This window comes from Notamacropus eugenii, chromosome 2 (assembly GCF_028372415.1).
Source record: "Notamacropus eugenii isolate mMacEug1 chromosome 2, mMacEug1.pri_v2, whole genome shotgun sequence".
NCBI lineage: Eukaryota > Metazoa > Chordata > Mammalia > Diprotodontia > Macropodidae > Notamacropus > Notamacropus eugenii.
In genome coordinates this window covers 223,228,172-223,255,230 of record NC_092873.1, presented here as the reverse complement: position 1 = coordinate 223,255,230, position 27,059 = coordinate 223,228,172, and the positions used below count along the sequence as shown (strand labels likewise).

Genomic DNA, 27,059 nt, shown 5'->3' with positions numbered 1-27,059 from the left:
AGAAAAATCAGAAGTGCTCTAAATGAGCATGATGTGCATAAGATACTGTATATTTCCAATAATGAGAATAGTGTCATAAAAGACATCAAGAAAGACTTGTATGAACCAAAAAGAAGTTGGGTGTGTCATATATTAAGGGTGGGGCATGCAAAACAAAGTGCCTGAGGGTTGCACTGGTAACACAAAATATTTTTTAGACTGAGATCAGTATGCAGATCCCTGATGGGGGATTTATGGAAAGATATAAACAATAATCACATACAATTAAGTATCCACACTAACAAAACATCTCTAAATGGTAAATTGGGAGAAAAGTGGGTTTTAGGATACCCAGTTACATTGGTTTATGTTACATTTATGTATATATATATATATATTTTATAAAACAATATTTTAACTTACTATACTTGACTGAAAGATATATCAGGAATGCCCTTTCTCCTATAACTCCCATCCCAAACTGATGAGCTAATTTGAAAACAATGTTGTGAGTATGTTTAGGAAAGCAAATTACTCAAATGGAAAAATGTGAATATATCCTTCAATACAGCCAATCTACACAACTTGCCTACACCTGCCTATCGCTGGCCTCTCTCCACACATTACAAGTTTAAAAGTTACAGGTGGTAGTTTGTTTTTTAGCATCTGAAGTAAAATTCATCCCATCTTCTGGGTCAATTAACTCAGGGGTTAGTCAACACTGCTTTATCATGGTACATTAAGCATAACAGAAATGGTGCTGGATTTGTAGTCAAAAGACCTGGATTCCAACACTGGCCTTGCCTCTTATTATGTATGTGATATTGGGCAAGTGACTTAAATCTCTGTAACTCAGTTTCCTCATCTATTAAAATAAAAATAGAGGCCAGACTAGATTACCTCTTAAAGTCCCTTCCAACTCTAAATCTATGTATGATCCTATAAACACCGGTTTAAAAGCTTACATTTTCTACTTTGTTAGGACTGTGTCTTTTGAGTATTTGACAAGAAAGTGAATATATTTAAAACAATATGGTATAATGTTGTTATTCAGTCGTTTTTCAGTAATGTCCAATTCTTCATGACTCCATTTAGGGTGTTCTTGGCAGAGATACTGGAGCGGTTTGCCATTTCCTTTCTCAGCTCATTGTACAGATGAGGATATAGATTTAAGTGACTTGCCCAAGGTCACACAGCTAGTAATGAGAACAGATTTAAACTTAGGTTTTCCTGATTCCAGGGCACATGTTCTATTCACTTGCGTCATCTTGTTTTACAATTGGGTTTGCTTACTTCTTTGTTTCTTAAGTAATTTAGAGACATGTTCAATAAAATAGGGCTTTTCAAAACTCAAATAACGTACATATGATCTCTCTCACCATTCACCAAGTATGGTCTGCAAAGCAGATCTAGCATGGCAGCACAGAGGTGTGAAAATGGTTAGCATATTAGAAGACACAAAATAGCAATCATGCCAACAACAAATAATACAAGTCTTTGTATATCAACATAAGGCGTGATATCTTCAAATGAATAAAGCTTAAGAAAGAATGAATTTATACAGCAAAAGAGTTTACAGTTCATTAATCAGGATACTTATTTGCCTCTAACACACTCAATAATTAAAACTGCAGTCTTATGCTTCACTATTACTTAGGTTCTCACTACTTATTCAATGACATACTCTATAAGTAAATAAATTTAAAGTACATTATCTATTCGGTATATAAGCTAAATCCTTAAAAGAAAAATGTGAGAATTTCACTTCAAAGAAATCCTTGATATCTTTTGAAAAAGGAATCAGCTCTTTTTGATTACTTTGATTTATTTTTAGTTTGATCATAGAATTCGGTTCCCTTCTTTAGGAACAGCTAGTCCTAAACTAAGCCACTAGCATAGTCTCTTTGTTTTGTAGATAGTTTCTTAAGTCGAGCTTACCTATAGAGTTAGTGAATAGATTGAGAAGACTTTATTATTTAGTAGCAGATAATTTAGAAGAATAAAATAATCACAAGATTACAAGGCTTTTCAAAAGGCTAAATTTACCTTTCTAGCAGAAGGAGGGAGGGCTGAACCATAAGCCAAGTTCCCCTCTCTGGCAACTGGAGAAAGGTTAGCCAGAAGTTAAGCCCCCTTTTCTTTTTCTACAGAGACCAAGTTGAATCATGGACTTTGCTAAGGAAGATGGAAGGTGTTTACCACAAGTTCTTCTTTCCCAGTATACTTTCTGGTTACAAAAGGTACCACCTGGAGGAAAGGATGTCTTGCACAGGATTAAAACAGTCTGGGAGAAGCTAACTAGTCAGGTCACCTGCCTTGTCTAATTGAACTATGTTCAAAACAAAGTTTCTATGATTTTTCCAATTCCTCTTTCTTTATTATAAAAATCGTCTCTGTAAATCACTCCTTGCCTCTGACCTCTGAGAAGTCAGGTAACCTCCTCTAACATGCAAATGCTAGTTTTGCAAATTAAATCACTGATGGCTTAGTAACTTTGTCCTCAGTTTCCTTTCTTTTTCAGATAATCAGTTTTGACACTTTCATTTTAAGGTTAAAGCATTTAACTCTAACGTTCTAACACTAAGTTTAACAAATTCATTAAAACAGGCTATAGAATGCTTATATTTGAAGGAGATATATTATAGAGGATCTAACCATAGTTAGAATCTGGCACTGATATCTGCATTATCTTTATTTAGCATAAAAAACTGTATCTGAGGTCTTTGATCTTAAATATTTTCTTTGCTTTTCTTTTTTGTGGTATTAATAAACATCACTCTAATCATGTAATACATTCTTCAGGCATTAAATTCAACAAAATTCACATCACACTGCTTTAAAATCTAATGAGAAGTCATCTTCTTTGACCTTTCCATTCAGTAATTACCACACAGAACTATTCCACTGGATTCATGTGAAACTTTAAGTACTGCTAAAATCATAATCCAAAAGAAGTTCTAAGAAATGGCTAGAAGCTGCTTGGAAAACTTAAAGTAACTTCTCTTTTATTGAAAAATGAGAATTCACCTATCACACTAGTATTTATCTTCCATTTATTTCCCTTTACAAAGGAGTCTGAGTGTCTGCTATCTACTACACACATTTCTACTGGCCTTCTCAATTTATATCTAGTTTCTGAAAAGAAACTGAAGCTTAGTAGCTAGCACATGTACATGTCAATGTTAAAAGCTTACTTCTGAAGAAAAAGTCAGCTTTATCTCTATGTCCTGCTATGATTTAATGAAGACAAGTTTTCATTTCAAGTTTCAACTCAGACAAATATTCACCTACTTTGCAACGCAATGGTAAATTTCTCTGTAAGTCTGGTATAAAAATGCTACCAAAGTGACAGCCATCATTTGCAAAACAGTAGAGCTCACGAATAGTATTCCAAATCATCACAAAGGCAGTATTACTCATTACTAGAACGTCCCAAGAATCTTCTTATCAGGTTAAATCAAAACTTAAATGCTACAAAGTTTAATACTGACAAAAAATTAGATGTACAGAGTACTTTAAGGTTCCCACAACACTTTCTTCAGCACCCTATGAGCAGACAGCACAGGCACTTTTTGGAGGAAACCAAGGCTCTGAGAAAAAGTGATTTGCCCATGATCACTCAGCAAGATATCTGAGGTGGGATTTAAACCCATATCTATTGACTACATGCGCAGTACCCAACCCACTCTGCCTCTGATGTGTATCTGAAATATGCCCAAATTCTTTACCCATAATTTCTCCAGGTGTATTGTTACTGGAAACTGGTGTCTCTCACCATTCAATTATCTCTCCATTGAACAAACACTTACTGAATGTTTACTATGTATTCCACTAGGAGCTCTGAGTTCTGCCATCTGAAAAATTACACTATTTCTTGTTTTGTCAGATGTTGTTATTCAGTCATTTAGAATGATCATGAAGAAATGAAACCATGAAGCCACTCTCCAGTTTGAAACCTGCTTAAACATAACACGAAGAAGTCTAATGTGTAAAGGGAAAGATGAATAGCAGGTTTTAATTTGGTTACAAACCAATGTATTTCTTTTGCAAGGAGAACTGGAAGCTGAAAAAGCAGTAAGATGAACTTTGACTAAATCAATGTGAACATCAGATAAAGCTAATAAGAGTCAAGAGTAAAAAGGTACTGTTCATCATCAACAACTAGATAGGCAGACAGATAGATGGACAGATAGAGAGATAAATAATATAGATATAGTCATATAAGTTTATACTTTTCATTTCAATTAAGTCTTTTTGGTGGCCACTTTGTCTGGCCCTGGAAGGATATGTGATATCTGGAGCAGCCATTTCCGAAGAGAAACATTTGCAGGCTCAAAAGAGATTGTGAAAGAAAGGTTTCCAAGGGAAGGGGGGAAATGAACAAGAACTTATTAAATGCCTATCATGTGCTGTGCACTGTGCTAAGAGTTTTATAAATGTTATCTCAGTTATCCTCACAACCCTGCAAGACAAGTGCTGTTAAGATCTCCATTTCAGAGGTTAAGTAACTAGTCTAGTCACACAGAGTAAGCAAATGAGGCTAGATTTGAACTCGTATTCCTGACTTTAGGTTCAGCTCAATTTTCCACTATCCCACCAGCTGCCTAAGACCAAAGTGAATGCCCAAATATTGGTTAAGAAGGTAAAAGGGAACTATGTAGCTAACTGTAAGATTGTGTGAAACCATTCATGTTTAATTTAGGAAAAAAAAATCAGAAACAATTATTTTTTTAAAATTATGATATAATACACAATATAAAAACCAATATAAAATATAAATATAAAAGCAATAATAAAAAAAATAGAAGAACTAAAGGGAAAAGAGACAATTTTGCAGTATAAGATAGGGTTTTCATATTCTCTTTTGTTTTGTTTTTTCCTTAAGACTTTTTCCTGGAACTCTTTCTCTGCCAAACTAGAAAAAATTTTAAATTATGTAACATGGATTTTTGTTTTAGAAGGATGAAAGTTTTAAAGATATTGTATCAGATTATAATTTCCACTGCAATCTCTAGGATCAAAGATAATACATTAGAAAATAAGTAGAACCAGGGAAACAATACCCAATAGCTTACAACAGTATGAAAAGAAAGAACAGTAACAACAATAAAAAATCAAATCTAATATATTATAATAAATATAATATATTATAATGACCAAGCTTAGCCTCAAACAAGAGGTATCAAAATGCACCTCCCTTTCTTTAGTTCAGAAATGAAGCACTATGGATATGAACAATGAATATTCGCTAAGATTTAGTTGATGTGTTAGTTGTGGTGGACTATTTCCCTTCTTTTAAAAAGTTCTTTGTTATAAAGGATGGCTCTCTGAGAAGGTGAAAGGTAGGAATACATTTGAAAATAAAGGTCATATAAAAACAAAAGATATCAATAATTTTTTTTTCCAAAAGAAAACTAGTGGTTTTTGGATATTCTTGATATCACAGAAAAGATAATTTAAAAAATAATAACCTTCTTAGTTTTCATTCAAAAATAAATCCAATGGGTAAATCTGTAACTGTCTATACTATACAGTTTTAAGTCTAAAATATTTAAAATAATTCTATCAGAAAAATTATGGATAAGTTGTGATCTTAAAAAAAACTTTTAGTTTTGTAAAAATGGGCTAAAATATAGTGATAGGTTTCTATTTCCTCTCCCCCAAATTCTGAGTTTTTCTTTAAGCAAAAAAATTCCCATCCCCATGGCTTTAAGATTTCAAGAAAATCTGTCTTTCTAATGGCATATTAAATGGAACTTGGCATGTTACAGAAATCTCAAAAGATAACTTGACTAAAGTTTAGATTCTTTGGTTACAGAGAAAGGTCTTTATTTCCCCTAAGCTTCGAACCATCCCAATATATTCTCTTATCTGTGACAGTACCTTTAAGGTCTTTTGGATCTACCCTTACTTATGGCTAAATAATGAAAACAATAAAAGAGAGCAAATACTAAATATATGTAGGTTAAATTATTTCCTGTTCAGGAATACAAACATCATTTTTCAGAAAAAAACACCATTTAAAAACAGAGCTACTATTTGATATTTAACAGTATAATATAATAAAAGCCACCGTACCTCACTGTAAAATCATAGGAGCAAGAGGCCAACAAAGAAGCATGAAATGGTGAAAACTGAAAGAGAGAGAAAAAAATTTTCTAACAATAAAACCTTGAATAAACACTTGTAAAATATATGGAAATAACAGTAACTTAACAATTAAAGCAGTCTCATAAAACACTTTTGTTTTCTTGCAACAAAGAGAATCCTCACTGAAACAACTGTCTGAATCTGAGATTAACTGTGTGACAGTATTTCATTTTTAGCAATGTCCATAAGCACTATTGCAAACTAAAGGTTTTTCAGATTTGGCAAATCAAATTCTACTTTTCTTCAGTCTTTAATTTAACCCACAAGATTTACTTTGAGAGGAAGAACAATTCTGGTCTATAAATTCTCTACTCATAGTCAAATTTTCTTGCATAGTGTTCTCATTAAAAAAGCCACAGGGTCTGCTGTTTACTATTTTGCTAGAGAAAGATGCTTCTGAAATGTCTGCTGTTCTAAAACAAAAATTACAGTCTGTACAAATTCAACCTAACCTCTTATTGAATATCAAATAAAAAATGTCCACTTAAAACCATAAATGACTTTGAAATACATGATACAACTAGTCCTAGGTAAGTTTTCAAAGACCAAAACATGTTAGATATACTATAGCCACAAGTATCACAACAAATACTTCAAGATTAAACATTTCATTAAAGTAATTTCTTAATCTTTCCATCATGGATAATGAAAGATTATTCATTTCATCTCAATGGTGTAAACTGCAAAGCCAAAGGCAATTAACGATTCATAAAATGGGACAGGAGTAAGGAAGATTTGTAATCTCACTAGTCTAGGAATCTCTTACGTGAAAAACTCCCTCTATCAATGCAGGCTGGCATTTATAGTTGTTGGCAACTTATAATTTTAGAGAGCCACCCACAGCACTGAGAGGGGTTCAGTGACTTGCCCAGGGTCACACAGCCAGTCTGTGAGGGGAAGGATCTGCATTCTTCCTTGCTTCAAAATGGGCTCTCTATCTAGACATCTGTCACAAAGTAACATTTTAAAAAATTAACAAATTTAAATTAACTCAACAGACCAATTATATCCTCTGAAAAGATAATTACTGGCATACCTCTTCACATTAAAGAACATTTCTAACCAACACTTTAAATAGTTCTACAAGAGATTTCTCTCAAGTACAAATGATATGTATAGGACATGACAGATGTTTAAAACATCATAACTGAAAGAAAAAAACCAGCTGCCACTCCACATATAGTAGTATTCTGTACTAATATAGCCTGGAAAATCTCCAATAGCAATCAACACACTTGAAATTATGTTGCGGCTTTCAAATATGTAAAGCATAAGTATCTAACTGGATATATGACCAGGATACTTTTGCCCTTTTAACCAAATAGGTCAAAATATAAAAACTAAGTATAATTCATACAATCATATGATAGATTTTTTTCACAAAGTTCTACCAATAGCAGTAAAGAGTAATCCAGAGCAGATAAATTTCTTAGAGGCACCAAATGAACCTCCCATAAATTTCAGTCACAGTCTGTATATACCATCTCTATAAAGCTTCAGCACTTTGCATAAAATAATATGTAGTAAAATATTAAAATCTAGACTATCTGGAGTTTTAGGGAGTACACACTACAGAATTTACCCCTTTAAGCATTTAACATTTTTTTTATTACTTCGCCTATCTAATTTGTATCACACATTCATTTTCCTTCTTAGACAGAGTATTCTGAATATATTTTGACCTCTCTTTTATGTGATAATTCTGTAAATAGCCCTTCTAAATAACTGTATAGCCCTCAAGGACAACAATATAATTTTTAAATAAGAAGAATTAAAGGCAGTCAACACTTGAATATAAATATGTAGTCAGGCATTCACAAAGTATTTTAATTTTAAAATCTATATTAAGGAAAGAAATGTAAAAGTCACACTGACTTACTTTCACCCTTCTAATAGCATAGGTATGACCAAGAAGTTCAAATACTGGTTGACGTATGTTTCTTAAGTCCCAGCCTCTTAAACTACAATCAACTGCACCCGTTACCAGCAAATTCTGAAGACAATTAGGGGGAAAAAAGGACAATTAAAATTAAATTAACTTTAACATGAAAGGCATTAAATGTATCCTGTTCTTAATGCTGACAATAAAGTATGTAATAAATTTTAGAATTCTGGCACAAGGAATGGAAACATAAGGCTCATACACTTAGTTCATCAGCAATCTAAAAGTAGCATATATTGCAGAACTCAGAAGAGCAACAGTCCTTTCCCAATTTGATTTTAGTATTATGAAAATTCATTTATAGTTCCGGATGTTTTCATTGTATTCTGCAAAGTCAATATCTTTATTCAGACAAGGTTTTGCAACTCATTTTTTCCCCTTATTCATAAGATTTATGAGAAAACAATGTTCTTATTCCTTTAATTAACAAGAATGAATGAGTGGGAGAAATACATCATTTCCATGTTTGGCAAAGTTCAAGAGACTATATGCAAATTATATGAATACACACACACACACTGACAAATCCACAAAAGATTTGTAATTTAGCATCCTCAGCTTTGATTCATGAAATTACCTTAAGTTTTGTATGAATAATGCATATGCATGTGTGTGTGTGTATGTACATGTGTGAAGTGCTTCCTTTTTTATTTTTAATTTATGGATTAAAACAAGCATTTTCACAACAGTACAATAAAGGGACGATTGCACAAGAAAGTGCAACTCTTATTATATATAACTTGCTGTTCCTTTCAAATATGTAATAAAGTTATCATGTGAATTTCTTTTTCCTCCTTTTTTCTTCCCCCTTCCCACTACAGAGGCTACAATTAGACACAAATGTGTGTGTATTTGTGTATACATACAGATATACAGACAAATATATAGATATGCAAAATCATTCTATACACACTATTTATCTTGATGAGATAGCATCTTTCTTCATGTGTCCTTTGTAGTTAATTTGGGTATTTATAATAGTCAAAATGACTTATTCACTCAAAGTTGTTCTTAAAACAAGATTGCTATTACCATATACAACATTCTCTTGGTTCTGGCTCATTTCTCTTCATTATTTCATGTAAGTCTATTCATGTTTTTCTAAGATCATCAAGCTCATTACTTCTTATAGCACTGTAGTATTTCATCACAATCATATACAACTTGTTCAGCCATTCCCCAGTTGATGGGCATCCCCACAATTTGCAATTCTTTGCCATTACAAAGAGAGTTACTGTGTTTTAGAACATTTAGATCTTTTCCTTTTTCCCTAATCATCTTTGGAAATAGACCTGGTAGTGTTATTGCTGGATTAAAGGGTACAGGCAGTATAATAATTCTTGGGGTGTAATTCCAGATTGCTCCTCAAAATGGCTGGACCAGTTCACAATTCTACCAATGAATGTGTCCCAATTTTTCCACAAACCCTCCAATAATAGTCACTTTCCCCTTAGATCATTTTAGCCAATCTGATAGGTATAAAATGATATCTCAAGGTTGTTTTAATTTGCATTTCTCTAATCAATAATGTTTTAGAACTTTTTTTTATAAGACTATATATTATTTTGATATCTTTACCCAAAAAGTGCAGTGCTTTCTTAAAAAAGAGTGGACCTTGGTTGGAGTAATGAAACAAGACAAAGAGAAAATTTTAAAATAAATGGGTTATAAAATTAAAAGTATCTAAGACAAACAAGTTACAAATGAAACAGTAGTTTGAATGCAAAGTAGAAAAGAAGCAAAGCAGTAAGTAATACAAAATTGGAGACCTAGAAGGAGGGGAGAAAATGCAACAAATTTCATTCAATTAAACAGACACTAATACCTACTTTGTACAAAGCACTATGCTAGACACAGGAAAGAAACAAGATCTAGATCCTAATAAGGGTTACAATCTAGTATGAAGTCAGGATAGTTTCACAAATAATTATAACACAAAAATAATACTATTAATTGCATAACAGAAATGCAAAGTACTAACCAAGGAGAAAAAGTTATTTGCAGAGAGGGAAAGGATGTTAAATCATAAAGTCATTCAACCGAAATAATTCTATACTGTTCAACTTTTGAGCATTTATCTGTTTCTCATTCTGTCTGTTGCTGTGGGCTCTTAAATCCTATTAATGCTAATTCAGGTCACATATGAGTGTCAATTAGAAACCAGAGTGATTAAATTTAACCTGTAACAGAAATGAAATAAAATTGATCTAGAATGCAAATGACTTTTTACTGGTTAAGAAAAGTTGTTCTAGGACTGTGGAAAGTCAGACACAAAAATATATTATTAGAAGTGCTATAAATTAATTGGCCACACTCTTTGGCCACACTCTGACCACAGACTTCACTGTTAGACATATACCCCAAGAAGGTTAAAGATTCAAAGGTCCCATAGCTTCCAAAATATTTACAGCAGCATTCTTGTAGTAGCAATGAACTGGAAATAAACATACACAAGGTATACAATATAAACAGAAATAACATCTACCCCACCACCACCACCACTCAGAATGCCGTATAACTCTGACAGCTAAGTCTGGTCCCAAAGAGATGATAAAATGTACTTTCCTCTCTTCTTCACAGAGTAGGGGAGATTGTGGGTGTAGAATGTTGCATGTACTTCAGATTCAGTAGCTGTCACTCTTTTTTTTATTCTTTGAAAAAGGGGATAACATTTTGGGTAGGTGAGGGGAAGTGACAGATTTGTAAATGATGGCAGTAAAAATATAAAAGAGACTGATGAAAATTATTTTTCAAAAATAAAGACTGATCTATTAGGAAAAGTTTACACTGCTTAGTGCATTATACCTCGTTGTATTTGCACCAATCACAGCTCAAAATTTCTGCTTGATGAGCTGGAATCACAATTTTGACTCCTGATGTCTTCACATCCCACACTCTCAGAGTCTGATCCCCTGGAAAAGGAGAAAGAATTAATTACTTTAATCACAATAAAGGGCTCAACATTCAGTTAAGTATCAGGGACTCAACCAATCCTCATCAACATTTGTCAATGATGATCACTTCAAACCTAAATGTTTTGACTTACTATTATTGCTTTTTTTCTCTTCAGTGAATTATCTCCTTAATATATAAAAATAAATGAACCTAAATGGCTTTAGATTAAGGGCAAGAAAATCGAACCAGAATTAAGTCAAACACAATAATGATTGAATCTATAAGGGAAGTTTTCCCATGGGGAAATACAAAAGGCATTGAGAATCTCCATACTCTGTCCTCAAATGTGGACTGTACAAATGTTTGGGCACCAAAGGATGCTATTTTTCTGAAAAATAAAACCTTGTATATAACCTTCCTGATCAGGGCAGATAAGAGTCTGTCCATCTAAAATAAGGATAACCTCTTGGCATCTTGAAGTGCCAGCCAAAGCAAATGACCTTTAGCAAGATAGCATTTTTTCTTTTAGAAAAAGTGAGGTTACACAATTTTAAAGCCAATGACTCAACATCCCTACAAAGTTTTTGGTTTTTTTTTTTTAAGATTCATTCTGCTCAGCTGTGGGAAGACAAAATGGTAACTAACTTCGGAGGCAAGTCACCAGGACAGAAGGAAGGAATATCCATTATCTCACTTGATTCTCACAATAACTCTTTGAGGTAGGTAGCATAAAGATGTTCCTCGATTTACAGAGGAGGAAAGTAAAGCTCAGAGAAGTCACAGATTACATAAATAAGATGTAGTAGAGTCTAGACTTGGGGTCTTTTACCATGGTGCTTTGCACACACTAAGTGCTTAATAAATGTTTCACTCATTCGCAACAAATTCAGTGCTTTCCCCCTATACCACAGACTTCATGTCTCAAATGTAGAGTACTTTGTAGGAGATGATCATGTATCAAATATTCACATGAGCATTTCTTAGGTTCCCAATATAAATATATTTGACATTTAATAGGAATATAATTAAGCAATGTATTTTTGCTGATTCCCGAGCTAACCACGCAAGAAAAATTTAATTGTATGTTATACTTGATTCAAACTTGAAGAAAACTATCACATTAAAGGACATAATAAAATACACACACATACATACACACACATTTTTCCACTGTAATTCTCAATCCAAAGCAATAAACAGCAAGTGATTAAAACTTATCCCATCCCCATAAGTAATGTGAGACAAGAACCACATAATCAATGCTAGGCAAATCTTTCAGGAACATTTACAATGTGCAGTACTAATCATTTGAAAAGATAAATGAGAAATGCATTTCTAAAGACAGAATGCTTAGAATATGGTACAGCTTTAAGTTAAGGTTGGTAACTGTGTAGTATAGAAGGTTTAAAATTCACAACCACCAAACTATCTGTTCTGAGCTAACTGAAGACAAAACCTCAATGCTGTTATAATACACATTAAAAGAAAAAATTGGCATTAAAAGATGCCTTTAAAATGTAGTTGTTTCAGCAATCACCAAGAAACCTGAAAATTTTTCCATCTGTATTTCTCAATTACATGCTTTTAGACAGTAGTTCAGCAAACCACTATAAAGATCATGCAATAAGAACATCACAAGAAAGAATAATTGAAAAGCACTCAAAGACCAAGTCTTAATGGAACATATACTATATGGAATAAGAACCTTTTATTCCTATTATAGATGTTAAAGTCATGAAATCTAAATTACTCAAAGCACTGAAGTCTCCAATTTGGATTGCTTTTTTTTCTTTTTTAAAGACTCACTTAACAAATCAGTGTAGTGTTTATTTAAAAAGAAAACAGTATTTATCACCCAGCCAACAAAACTTTAACTTGTTCAATGTTTTCCTTAATCTCTGCTCTCTACAGTTCTGTACCCCTTTATTAATATGTGTATAAGGACATAATTTTGCTCCTTAGCATTTTGAACTGCAAATGCTAGTCTTTTTCATAAGGATTGCAAATTAAGCTAAAATGTTTGGTGTATAATATATACATGCATATACATATTTTACACATATCTACATCAAGTAAGGTCTTTCTCTCTTGTTAGCATCTCTGTATCATGGAGGTTTATTTCTCTTCCCCATATAGACTGAGTTAGTATTTAGCAAGTAGAATTCTGAGAGGAAAAGAACATAAACACCTCTATAAATTCTTTGATTTCTCACTTGTTAATTGCCCCTGAATTTTTTTTCACCCCTAAAACCAAAAAAGAAGGTCTCTTCTTTCTATAATATCAATCAATCAAAGATAAGTGTCCATCTAGGCCCAAAAGGCCCCCAAAGCACCTGGGATCAATTCCCTTCTATGTTCCCTTTGTTTGTTAGTCTGTAGCAAGTCAGAAATCTAGTTCCTCACTTTCATTCCCTCTCCCCCCAACCATTTCCTGAACTCAAAGATGTTACAGAAGATTTGGGATCAAAGGTAGCAGATAACACTTTGCTCAGTCATCAATCACCACTCTTGAACTGCCAAAAAGGAGGAATCGCTTCTTAACATATACCAAAAATGGAATCTTTCCTAAACAAAAAAGAAGTATCCCATTCTGGAGGGCTCATTTGACTGTATCTTTTCATTAATTTATCTGGACACATAAATGGTGAAAATTTCCACATCAGGTCTAAAGCCCCTCCTTCCAGCAAAAATTTCCTCTAAAAATTCATGAATAAAGTACAAATTGTTGCATAGTGGTAGATACTCTATGATTTGAGTGTATTTGTATGTGATGTACAGACTTCTTCCTTCTAGTCTACACAAGGTACTTAATAAACGTTTGTTATTGGGGATGGTAATAATAATAATAATAATAACAATAAATTACATTCATATCATGCTTAAGGTCAGTAAGGTCATTGTCAAAGCATTTAGAACTGGAAAGGACCTTAGCTTGAGCTCCCTCATCATACATTATCTAACTCTGTTGTCATGGAGGAAAGTAGGAATCCATGTGTCCCTGGCTTATTGGCAGCTCTGACAGCTCTCAATGACAAAAGCAATAATAATACTGGCACAATTTCCCAAAGCACTGGGCATTATGCAACTCAGCAAAATACTAAAGCACATATAGTTAGGTACTTGGCATTCCTTTTGATGTAATATGAAATGTGGAAACAATTCTGCTTCTCATGTTTGGTGATATATTCAATTTGGATTTTATTTTCAATATTAAGTTCAGATTTGTAACATCCATAAATTAGTTTTGTACTGTGGAATTATGCTGTGACATTTGAAAAATAAATTACCAATGTTTTACAATTAAAAAAGTCATCTTTCACACGAAGTCTTACTCTACATTTTTAATATTTTGTAAATAAAAATTTTAAACTGTTTTTACTAGTGATGACAATCTAGTCCATATGTCATAAAGTGAGATGGACTTAACAAGTACTTCACAAAATCCTCTACAGATCTGGCAAGCAAGATATTAAAAGCTCTTTTCATTTTTCATGTAATCTGACAATTTGTAAAATTAGACATCCATTTCAAGCTTCCCTACAAGAGTTAAGCTGGGGTAAAACCACAAAAATGTTCTTCTGGCAGTTACAGAACTGACATTCAAGGTCCACTGTAAATGTCTATCGTGAATAAAGCAATTGGAAAGAGCATAATCGAAGAGTACAGTATTTTTACTATTAATGTATCTATTCCTTAGTTGCATGTAGAGTCTTTTAAAAATGTGTTCCTGGAATGCCAGCACTCAAAGCAATGGTATAAACTAGATACAGTACTATTATGTTAAGTCAAACATGCTCAACGCATTTCAAAAATACCGGAAATCAATTTATAACCACAAGAACATTAAGATTTAACATCTGTATAATCGCTTCAAAATAGCATGCAAAGCACTTTACTTACATTATCTCACTTGGTCCTCACAACAACACTACTCCTAAGTATGACTGGCATTTTCATGCCCATTTTAAAAACAGGAAAGCTGAGACCAAGAAAGGTTGACTACCTTGTCCAGTGTCACACAACAAGTAAGTGTCTGTGGGTGCAGATCTGAACCCAAACCTTCCTCACTTAGAGCTCAGCCTTCCATTCAACATGCTGTGCTACCACTCCTTAGCAAGTAAGAAAAGTATCAATATCTTCCAATGAATTTATTAAGACTCATGTAACTAGTTCATGTAATAGTTTTTGGTTCTAAATATCTATAATGATAAAGTATGAGTTCTACTACTACTTAAGCTTTTACTCATGGGAAATATAGCAAATGTTCTTAAATTTCTTAATATTAATTTTTTCAAAAAATTTCAAGCATTGGATTCAGAGAAAAGATGTCAACTCAATCCAATATTTGTTCAAGGCCTGTTATGCAGAAGGCAACCCAACACACTTTGAGTTTCTTCTACAAGATGGACAAGCAAAGGTCCTTAAATTCAGGCTGGAACTTCATTGATCCCAGCCTACTCAATTATTTCAATCTTCAGTTTCCTAGCTCTTTGAATTCATGATGTAAGTATCCTCAATACCACAAAAACTAATGTTGAGACACTGGGCCTCTAACTAAAACCCTAGGAGGAGCCACAGATGGTTAATGAAAGTTACTAATCTAATTTTTTTTATTTTGGTAATCATACTGAAGTTCTTTTGTTAATATTTAAGAGTGTATAAAAAAATTGTTCCATCACCATAGTAGTCACAAAAAACAAGAACAGAAATTAAAGGACAGGATGGCAACAGGACAGGATGTGAAAATGTGCCAGTTTAAAATATATAAACATATCTATCACTAAACATACAAAAAGAGCTTAGAATCAAAAGCTTAAGAGAAGGAAGCATATTAATTTTTTACAATCACCCTTGATGTATTCCTTTGATGTATTTAGTGACCAAAAAACCAAACAGAAAACCCTTCTTTATTGATAACTTTCTAATTTCTGTACTGAATATGGAAAATAATTCAATTAACTGACTCAATAATAGAATTCAGTAGCTGCATCCAATTGAACACTACGTCTCAGACAACACAATGTGTTAGAGCAATAACAAAAGCACCATGTTTAGTGTTCAGTGGGCTTATACTCACCCTCATCATTAAATGTAACGGGTACTTTAATGATTCAAAGAACCATAACATAACGTTACCTCTAATGTCTTTTAGGATCTGAAAAATGACTGTTCCCCTAAACTTCCATGGTACAACCACAATGCTAAAAAGGTTTATTACTCACATTTGGTAGTATCAAAATGGAACTGACACTATTCTACTGATGCTGTATTGTGCATTTTTAAAATAAGTCATTCCTTGTTTTCTTCTAATTAACTTAAAAGCACAAAAATTATGTGATTATCTAAAAGAAATGTTTTCTATAAAGAAGCTACAAAAAATAACTCTTTGCTCTGCACGGGGCTAATGGTCACTGGGATGAAAAGATTTACATTTATTTTACAGTAGGTTCTGCTCAGCTTATTTGGCACCTAGTTATCATCACTGTTCTCCAGGTGGAAAAGAGACCTTCTGGCCAAACGGTACAATGACTCACTAGAACCTTTTAGCCAACAGGACATTTTTATTTATGCCATTTCTTTAATCATATTTTCCAGATGTCTGGTCTTTCATTGTCAGCCAGACATTTATCAAATTTCTGTGATGATGCAGTGCCCACCCAAATTCCCATTTTATCTAATCAGTACCATGGCCTCCTTTGACATCAAAACCAAACTTATTTAAATACACAATACACCATTTAAAAGGAAGGATGTTAAAAGGAAAAATAAAAACACTGATTTACATTGATATGTAAGAGGTAGGTAAAATAAGACTGACTACATCAGGAACCATTATAGTAGTACTGTGAAATGGTCTAACAAGAGGAAGTCTATTGGACCTAAATAAGCTAATTTAATTGAAATGCCAGATGCATAAAAGATATACTCTTCACTTTTTTCTGCAATAGAACAACATTTAACTACTAGAGTCTGAAATAGTAGGCATTTTTATGGTATATGAAATTACATGGAGTTTTTAGCAGCAATAATTCAGTTTCATGACTCAAAAGACAGTTTATCATTTATATATAATTTGAAGATACTTCCTTTCTCAAATGTTTTTTAAAATATGAATTCTATACTGCTGCTAGTGTCTAGAGCTAAGTAATATTTAAGTTCTACTTTATAATATAATATCATAAGGGTCCACTCCAGAACTACCTAATTTTCCTGTTCTTTGGCCTTGGTATGTACTTCAGTCAATAACTGATCTTCAGAAGTTTGAGTCCAGGCAGTTTTCCTAATCACGCCACTTTTCTTGACTTTCTTTTGTTGCCAACTTTCTAAATATGATAGTCGTGATCTTTCATTGTTTTATTATTTCACTGCCAGGCTCATGTCTTTCCTTTGAATGTTTCACAGAACCATATAAGTTCAGAGGTGGAATAGACCTCAAAGGCCACCTAGTTCAACCACATCTAAAAATAATTCCCCTCTACAAATACCTGACAAGCATATAAAGCCTTCACCTGAAGTCCTCAAATGAAAAGGAATACACCACTACCCCCAAGGAATCCATTTCCCTTTTGGAGAGTTCTAATTTTTAGAAAAATTTCCCCAACATCAAACCTACATTTGCCTCTTGCAACTTCCACCCATTTCTCCTAGTTGTGGCCACTTGAACTAAGTAGAACAAGTCCTACAAGAAGATAAAAAGAAAAAGTATTATCCTTTTTATATACACATATATACATATCATACATACATCTTCAAAGGGCCAAGAAAACATCTGACTCTATCTTTAAATTGCTCATCTCCAAACATTGTTCTTTACTATACAACTTACTGGCTATGACTTTCCAAATTACAAAAACCAAGGATGGGCCTCTTGAATAAAAATATAGAACTCTTTTCTTTATCAGAGATGAATTAGGGTACCAATATTGGCCAAGGGATGGATTTTTCACTACTACGATTGCTACTCCTCCTCATAAATGAATTCATGAAAACACATTTTTCCTAGTTTCTGTACTAGTTAGATACGTGGAGTGCCCTGTTCCATTTTGATATATGTACAATATATCAATTGAGATACTGACAATTGAGATATTTGAGTACTGACAACATGTCCACAAAAACATGATCAAGACTAAAAAGGAAGGTTTCTGAAAACTATATCTTATGAGGAAGAACTGAAAGAACTGAGGATATATTTTAATCAGGAGAAGAGAAAATTTGGGAAATTATTGGGGTCTTTATTTATTTTTAATATTTTTATTTTAAGTTTTGAGTTCCAAATTCTGTCCCTCCTCCCTCCCTGAGATGACAAGCAATCAGAAACAGGTTATACATGTGCAATTATGTAAAACATTTCAATATTAGTCATTTTGTACAAGATTCAAATAAAAGAAAAAATGAACGAAAGTGAAAAAATAGCATGTTTCAGTTTGTATTCAAACAATATCAATTCTTTCTCTGGAAGTGGATGTTATGTTTCATCATTAATCCTTTGGGATTGTCTTGGATCACTGTATTGCTGAGAATGGCTAAGTCATTCACAGTTCTTCATCGAACAACATTCTCCTAGTAAGTCTTTGTAGGTTTTTCTGAAATCACTTTGCTTGTCATTTCTTATAGCACAGTAATATTCCCTTATAATCACATATCACAGCTTGTTTAGCCATTCCCCAATTGATAGGCATCCCTTTTATTTCCAATTCTAAGCCATCACAAAAAGAGCTGCTATAAATATCTTTGTACAAACATGTCCTTTTGTTTTTGTTTTGGATATCTTTGGGATATAGACCCAGCAGTGGTATTACTGGATCAAAAAGTATGCACAGTTTTATAGCCTTTGGGGCACAGTTCCAAATTGTTCTCCAGAATGGTTGGATCAGTTCACAACTCCACCAACAGTGCATTAGTGTCCCAGTTCTCCAACATCCAACATTTTCCTTTCTTGTCATATGAGCCAATGTGATAGGTGTAAGATGGTACCTCAGGGTTGTCTTAATTTACATTTCTCTAATCAATGTAGATAGCTTGAATTTCTTTGTCTGAAAACTGCATGTTTATATCTTTTGACCACATATCACTTGGGGAATGACTTGTATTTTTATAAATTTGACTCAGCTCTGTACATATTTGAGAAATGAGTCCTTTATCGGATATACTTGTCATATAATTTTTCCCCAGTTTTCGGCTTTCCTTATAATTTTGGTTGTGATGGTTTTGTTTGTGCAAAAATTTTTTAATGTTATATAATCAAAACTATCTATTCTACATTTGTAATGCTTTCTATATCTTCTTTGGTCCTAAATTCTTCCCTTATCCATAAATCTGGTAGATAAACTTTTCCCTGATTTTAATTTGCTTATGGTATCACCCTTTATTTGTAAATCATGTACTCATTTTGACCTTATCTTCATATATGGTGTGAAATGTTGGTCTATATCTAGTTTCTGCCTTTCCAGTCTTCCCAGCAGTTTTTGTCAAATAATGAGTTTCTGTTCCAAAAGTCTGGATCTTTGGGTTTATCATATACTAGGTTACTATGGTCATTCACTATAATATACTGATCCACCACTCTGTTTCTTAGCTTGTTACTGATTATTTTGAAAATTACCACTTTACAATACAGTTTGAGATCTGATACAGTTAGGCCAACTTCTTTTGCATGTTTTTCATTGATTCCCTTAAAATTCTTGAGATTTTGTTCTCCCAAATGAATTTTATTATTTTTTCTAGCTCTGTAAAATAAATTTTGATAGTTTGTTTAGTATGGCACTGAATAATTTAGGTAGAATTATCATTTTTATTATATTGGTTTAACCTACCCATAACCAATTAATATTTTCTAATTGTTTAGATCTGACTTTATTTGTGTGGAAAGTGTTTTATAGTTGTATTCATATAGTTCCTGGGTTTGTCTTGCCAGGTATACTCCCAAGTATTTTATACGTCTACAGTTATTTTAAATGGAATTTCTCTTTCTATCTCTTGCTGCTTGACTTTGTTGGCAATATACAGAAATACTGATCATACATATATGTGGACTTATTTTGTATCCTACAACCGTGCTAAAACTGTTGATAATTTCAAGTAGTTTAGTTGATTCTCTAGGATTTTCTAATATAATATCATATCATCTGTACAAAGCGATAGTTTTGTTTTGTTTTATTATTGCCTGTTCTAATTCCTTTAACTTCTTTTTCTTCCCTTATTGCTTTAGATAACATTTCTAGAACAGTATTAAGTAACAGAGGTGACAATGGGCATCCTTGCTTCACCCCTCATTCTACTGGGAAAGCTTCTACCTTATCCCCATTACAGATAATGCTTGCTGATGGTTTTAGATAAATATCACTTATCATTTTCAGGTAAGCTCCATTTATTCCTGTGTTCTGCATTCTTAATAGGAATGGATACTGTATTTTGTCAAAGGCTTTTTTTGCATCTGTTGAGATAATCATATGATTTTTGTTGGTTTTGTTACTGATATGGTCAATTATGCTGATAGTTTTCCTGATCCTGAACCAGCCCTGCATTCCTGGGATAAATCCCACCTGGTCACAACATATGATCCTCATGATATATTGTGGTCATCTCTTTGCTAGTATTTTACTTAAAAATTTTGCATCAATATTCATTAGGAAAATTGGTCTATAATTTTCTTTTTCTACTTTGGACCTTCCTCTGTTAGGTATCAACATCATATTTGGGTCGTAGAAGAATTGTGATAGGACTCCTTCTTTGCCTATTTTTCCAAATAGTTTATACAGTATTGGGATTAATTGTTCTTTAAATGTTTGGTAGAATTTGCTTGTGAATACATCTGATCCTGGGGATTATTTGTTAGGAAGTTCAATAATGGACTGTTCAATTTCTTTTTCTAAGATTGGGCTATTTATTTCTTCTTCTGTTAATCTGGGGAATTTATGTTTTTGTAGATATTGATTCATTTCATTTAGGTTGTCAAATTTATTGGCATATAATTGGGCAAAATAGTTCCTAACAATTTTCTTTACTTTCCTCTTCATTGGTGTTGAATTCACTCCTTTCATTTTTGATACCAGTAATTTGGTTCCCCTTTTTCCTTTTTTAAATCAAATTAACCTGTGGTTTATATATTGTATTGTTTTGTTTTGTTTTTCACAAAACCAGCTTCAAGTTTTATTAGCTCAATGGTTTTCTTACTTTCAATTTTATTAACCTCTCCTTTGATTTTCAGGATTTCCAATTTGGTATTTAATTGGGGATTTTAAATTTGTTTCTTTTTTCTAGTTTTTTAGTTGCATGTCCAATTCACTAATCTTTTTCTCTATTCTACTGATGCAAGCAATTAGAGATACAAAAAATTCCCCTAAGTACCACTTTGGTGGTATCTCATAAATTTTGGTATGTTGTCTCATTGTTATCATTTTATTTAATGAAATTATCAATTGTCTCTATGATTCATTCTTTGATCCACTTATTTTTTATGATTATTTAGTTTCCAATTAAATTTTGTCTCTCTTTTCATTGTCCATTATTGAATGTAATTTTTATTGCATTATGATCTGCAAAGAATGTATTTACTATATCTGCTTTTCTGCTTTGGACTGAGAGGTTTTCATGTCCTAATACATGGTCAATTTTTGTGTAGGTGCCACATCTTTCAAAAATTTAAATGCTATATCATTTGGTGCATACATGTTTAGAGTTGATATGACTTCATTGTCTATGGTACCTTTCAGCAAGAGATAGTTTCCCTCCTTATTTCTTTTAATGAGATCTGGTTTTGCTTTTGGGTTTCTAAGATCATGATTGCTACCCTGCTTTCTTTGCTTCAGCTGAAGCATAATAAATTCTGCTCCAGCTATGAATAGCCACATGAATAAAATAATCTAAATCACTAATTAAAAGAATGCAAATAAAGCAACTCTGAAGTTACATTTCACACCCAACAGATTGAAAAAGTTGACAAAAAGAGAAAATGATAAATAGTAGAGGCTCAATAGGAAGACAGTCACCTCAATGCACTGCTTGGTGGGGCTTTGAACTGGTTACAGCCAAACTGGAAAGTGACAGGTAACAATGTCCCAAAAGTCAATGAATGAGGAATACCTGTCAGTGATACCACTACAAGGACTATACCTCAACGAAATTAAAGAAAGAGAAAAAGGAAGACACAAACACACACACACACATACACACACACAATTATTTGAAGCAGTTCTTTTTGTGGTAACAAAGAGCCACAGTGCTGCAAAAAATTGATAAAGGTGATATTTTCAGAGAAACCTAGGAAGACTTTTATGAACTAATGCTTAGTGAAGTGAACAGAATCAAGACAAAAATGTACACATTAACAACACTGTAAAGACATAAAACTTTGAAAGGTTTAAAAACTCTTATCTGATAGGTTCCAGAGAACTTATGATGAAACATGCTATCTACCTCCTGACAGAAAGGTGACAGAATCAAAATGGAGGCTGAGGAAAATATTTTTTGGACACAGCCAATGTAAGAATTTGTTTTATTCTGTATTTGTGGCAAGGGTTTTACTTTTATTTTTCAGTGGAGGAGGAAAAGAAAAAAATTAAATTAAAAATTTTAGAGGAAAATTCACAACAATAGATAACTAGAAAACTCTTAAGCTATGACAACAAATAATAAAAAGCAAATTTTTATATAATCAAAAAATCAAAAATTTAGAACATAAGTTAAAAGATTTTAGTACAAATAAAAGCAATGCATCTAGAATTGGAAGTAATAGACTGGAGGAAAACACCATTACACTAAGCATCTATGAAAACATTTTGATATCTAAAATCTATAGGAAACTGACAAAAATTTATATGAATGAGTCATTTTCAAATAAATGGGTGTCAAAGAATATAAAGGGGCAATTCTTCAAATAACACAAATTATCACTATTGGAAAAGTGTACAAAAACACAAATAATTGGGAAAATAAGGATTAAAATAATTCCAAGTTTCCTTTTTTAACCATCAAAACAGAAAGACAAAATTCAGTGTTAGAGGAGATGTGGAAAAACAAGCATACTAATTCACTGCTGGTTAGATTATGGATTGATTTTTTTTTTTTAAGTAGTATGGAATAACGAGAGGTAACATGACATAGTAGACAGAGGCTTCACTTGGAATCAGTAGAGAATGAAAAGATTCATTAAGCACTTACTACGTGCCAAGAATTGCACTAAGCTGAAGACACAAATACAAAAGTGAAGACAGTCTTTGTCCTTAAGGAGCTTACTTCTAATAAGAGAAGACAACACAACTAGGGAAGTGATGGCTAAGGAGGGATATTTTGGTTGGAGAAGTTACAGGGATGGTAGTGAATAAAGTGATGATGTGATTATGGTTCCAAAACTGAGAAAGAGAGGAACAACTAAAAGGGTATATTGTACACACAATAGCAGGGAAGCTGGATAGAAGATGTCAGAGGAATAACGTCAAGCATGGCTATAACATCTGGCCCATTATAATGTGCCCACCAATTTCACAGCTTCAGAGGAACAAGAGTGAGTCATATGAAACTGAAAAAGTTAAGTTTGCCAGGGCCTAGTCTCTGATGTGGGAAGCAATGCAATTACTAAAAAGATGACAGGAGGTAAATTAAAGTATGGCTGGATTAATCAGCCTGAAATAGTGGACTCACTAATCAAGACCTCTGGGTCCCAGTGCAGAAAGACCTCAATTCAAATCTTACCTCTGACACTTAGTAGCTGTATGATCATAGGCAGGTTGCATTTAAGTTGCTGATCTGCATGAACAAAGGCTATTTTCACACAGGGCAATCATAGGTCTGAACAACAAAAAAAAACGAAATTATACTATAAAAATTCTCAAATGTTCATGCTGTTTGACTCACCAACCCTATTTTTAGGTTTATACTATAAGGAAGTTTGTGGCTAATCTATACCAAAACATTCAACGTAGCACTATTTGTTACAACACTTGTAAACGATATACTTACTAATTGAGGAATGAATACACTCTGTAGTAATGGGTATAATGGAATATTATTGTACCACAAAGAATAACAAATATACATGGGAAGTTTCATATAAAGTGACATATACTGAAAAGAAATCAATCAGTGAATAATAACTATATTTATTTCAACTATGAGAAGGAAGACATTAAACAGGAGCAACTAACTGTAAATATAATGGTAGCTGATGCTACCTTGGTTAAGTTAATACTGCATCTAGTATTTGTTTCTTTTGTCAATGAGCAAATATCAGAATATATGTACAATAATTCACAATTAAGTTTTGTGCTATTTTATGTGTTTATGGAAGTTGGGATTTTGTTTTATTTGTTGTACAATATTTTGGGGGGGAACAAATACACATATGTGTATGTATGTATGCAAGTGTATATACGTATGTATACATAGATATACACACATATATAGATCTTTATCTCTCTCTCTCTCTCTCTCTCTCTCTCTCTCTCTCTCTCTCTCTCTCTCTCTCTATATATATATATATATATATATAAATATACACATAAAGAACCACAGGAAGGCCTGTACTAGCATGTTGCTTTTTCCCCCATGGAGATTTTCAGAAAGTTAACAGACAAGAATTAAATTGAATGAAGTATTCTGGTACTGAGATTTGCACTACTGGAAGAACAACTCATATAGATGAGATTAAAGGACTATTAAAGTCGTTATAAACGTTAGATCAAACAATGCTTCGGGATAAAAAATATACAAAATAACACACAAACCCAAGCCTTACTTTCTCAGTGCTTGCAATCAAAACAGATCAGTAAAAACAAAATCAAGCAAAAACAAACTCTGTGGAGCAGTCTTCCATTTTCCCATATACAATATAGTGAAACATCTGTCAGTCTCACTAATGTGTAACAGGACTTCTTTTTTTCTTGTCCCTTTAGGCAATTGGGGTTACAAGTGACTTGGCCAGGGTCACACAGCTAATAAATGTCTGAGGCTGGATTTGAACTCAGGTCCTCCTGACACCAGGGCCAGTGATCTATCTGCCATTCCACCATGCCTCCCCTGGGCAACAGGTCTTCTGAAGGTCACATTTCTTAAACACTTAATGGAAAAAAATAGCAAAATTATGTAATTTGGCAATATGATTTTCTAAAATTACCAAATATGTTTCATTTTCCTAACTAGTAAAATAGTGTGCTCTTCCTCAGTGAAAAAGCATTTTATTTTTGCTCAGGAGAGTGGAAATAGCAGAAAGAAGAAAGAAGGTGGCTGGGTAATATTCTATTCTCAAGATGTCAAAGTTTAAGAAAAATTCTTCCTAAATCATCTGAATGTTATCAAGTTAAGCATCAATATAGTTTACATACAACAAAACTCCCAATAAGCACACCACCCTTTAATAGTCATTCTCATTCCTTTCCTCTTCACCTTCAAACATTATAAAGGACATAGGATATTTCAGTAAAGGAACTACAAAAAGAAGGAACAGAAAAGGACAGTGGCTAAGGGAGAGAGAGCATTACTTAGCCATAATGTTAAAGAAGAAAAGCTTGTTAACTACCATGATGAATGTCATTACTTCAAGGTAATAACTCATGAACAAACTTTCTAATTAATCTTTTAAAAAACATATGGCCAGTGACACAATTTTTGCCCCACTCCAACTCAGATTCAAATGAAAACAACAAAAAGAAAAAAAGAACAGAATCAATTATTTGTAGAACCAATTCCTGAATGTCATCAGTCTTTTCTCTTTAGTTTTAGAGTATTAAAGAGAGTGTTTTCATAATAAATAGGTCTCATCAGAGTAATGTCATAAGGAAACTTTTCTATTATTATTTAACACCAAAGAATTCTGTTCACAAAAAGGATGGTGTTCTTAAGTGCTATTTATACTGTACAGGTGATTTAAAAAGCTAATTTTGACATACTGGAAACTCCCAACATACGAGTCATTAAATTCTGCTAAGCTTTTGTTCTTTAGTAACGCTAAAAGTTCTATTTTATAAATCCAATGTCAACGTTACATATACCATGCTATACAAAAGATACATGGGAAAAGACAAGGTGCATATGACTCAACTCAAATAAAGAGTTTTTAATACATATGATTCTGGTCTGGTATTTAAATAACCATTGTGCCATTAGCTTATAATTTTTTGCTAAATTATTTAAAACTCAGTCACTACTAAAATAGCAATCTGGATATATGGACACAAATGAAGAAATCACTATTTTTACTTATAAAACACAGTTGTAATCTAAGAACAATATCACATAGCTAAGGCAAAGAAACTGTATTTATTTCTCCACAATGTCTAAGTTAGTTCACAAGATCACAGATTTAAAGCTAGTAAGGCCCTTGGATTTCTTCTAATCCAAATCTTTCACTTTACAAATGAGGAAACTGAGGCAGAGAATTGTATTTCCAAACACAAAACTAAGCCCTTAAATCTATTTAGTTATGAAAATTGCGAAAAGTTGCTCTCTGATGATTCAATCCTGTTTTAATAAGAGTGATGATCAATAGTAACTGTTGCTGTTTCCCTTCTAGCCTGATGTCTTTCTTTTTTTTGCCTCATTAAAGGGGCCATGCCCTGGCTACTTCTTAAACAGGCCTATTCAATGAATGGGCATTACCCCACTCGACCCAGCTAGCTGGATAACTCAACTCTTTCTCTCCTGTCTGCCTCCCCCTCCCCTTCCTTCTCCTCTCCAAAGGAAGGTAAATTTGGATGGCCAAAAGATGCCCAGTTGATTTGGGTTTTACTGGCTCCTTTCGTTTCCTGTCCTGTCCTCTCCCAAAACCTTAAAAGCACTCTGAAACTGGGACTCCAATGGGTCCCTGCCTAAGGACTCTTCTGGACCCTCCTGGCTTTGGAGTGATTATCAATAGTAACTGTTGCTATTTCCCACCTAGCCTAATGTCTTTCTTTTTCTTGGTCTCATTAAAGGGGCCATGCCCTGGCTACTTCTTAAACAGGCCTATTCAAGGAATGGGCATTACCTCACCCTAAGTGAGTACCTGCAAAGACCATGGCCTAAAGGGCCCAAGGTCTCCCAGTGCATCCTGGGTCATCTCTAGTCATCCTGATGAATATCTGGTCACTGGATTCAGATGGCTCTGGAGGAGAAGTGA

The 27,059-nt window shown here is 33.2% G+C and overlaps 1 protein-coding gene across 4 annotated transcripts in view; it reads right to left on the bottom strand.

Annotated features, from left to right (window-relative positions):
* Positions 1-27,059, bottom strand: part of PEX7 (peroxisomal biogenesis factor 7) — an 84,075-nt gene that overhangs the window by 36,497 nt on the left and 20,519 nt on the right. For 2 of the 4 annotated variants that reach the window (XM_072637684.1, XM_072637686.1), the window contains exons 6-9: positions 23,660-23,713; positions 10,877-10,983; positions 8,009-8,122; positions 6,058-6,113 (exon numbers count right to left, since the gene is read on the bottom strand). In XM_072637684.1, coding sequence (XP_072493785.1) covers positions 6,058-6,113; positions 8,009-8,122; positions 10,877-10,983; positions 23,660-23,713 — 331 coding nt within the window. The remainder of the gene's footprint in view (positions 1-6,057; positions 6,114-8,008; positions 8,123-10,876; positions 10,984-23,659; positions 23,714-27,059) is intronic. The other 2 variants (XM_072637685.1, XM_072637687.1) reach the window with 1 other exon arrangement.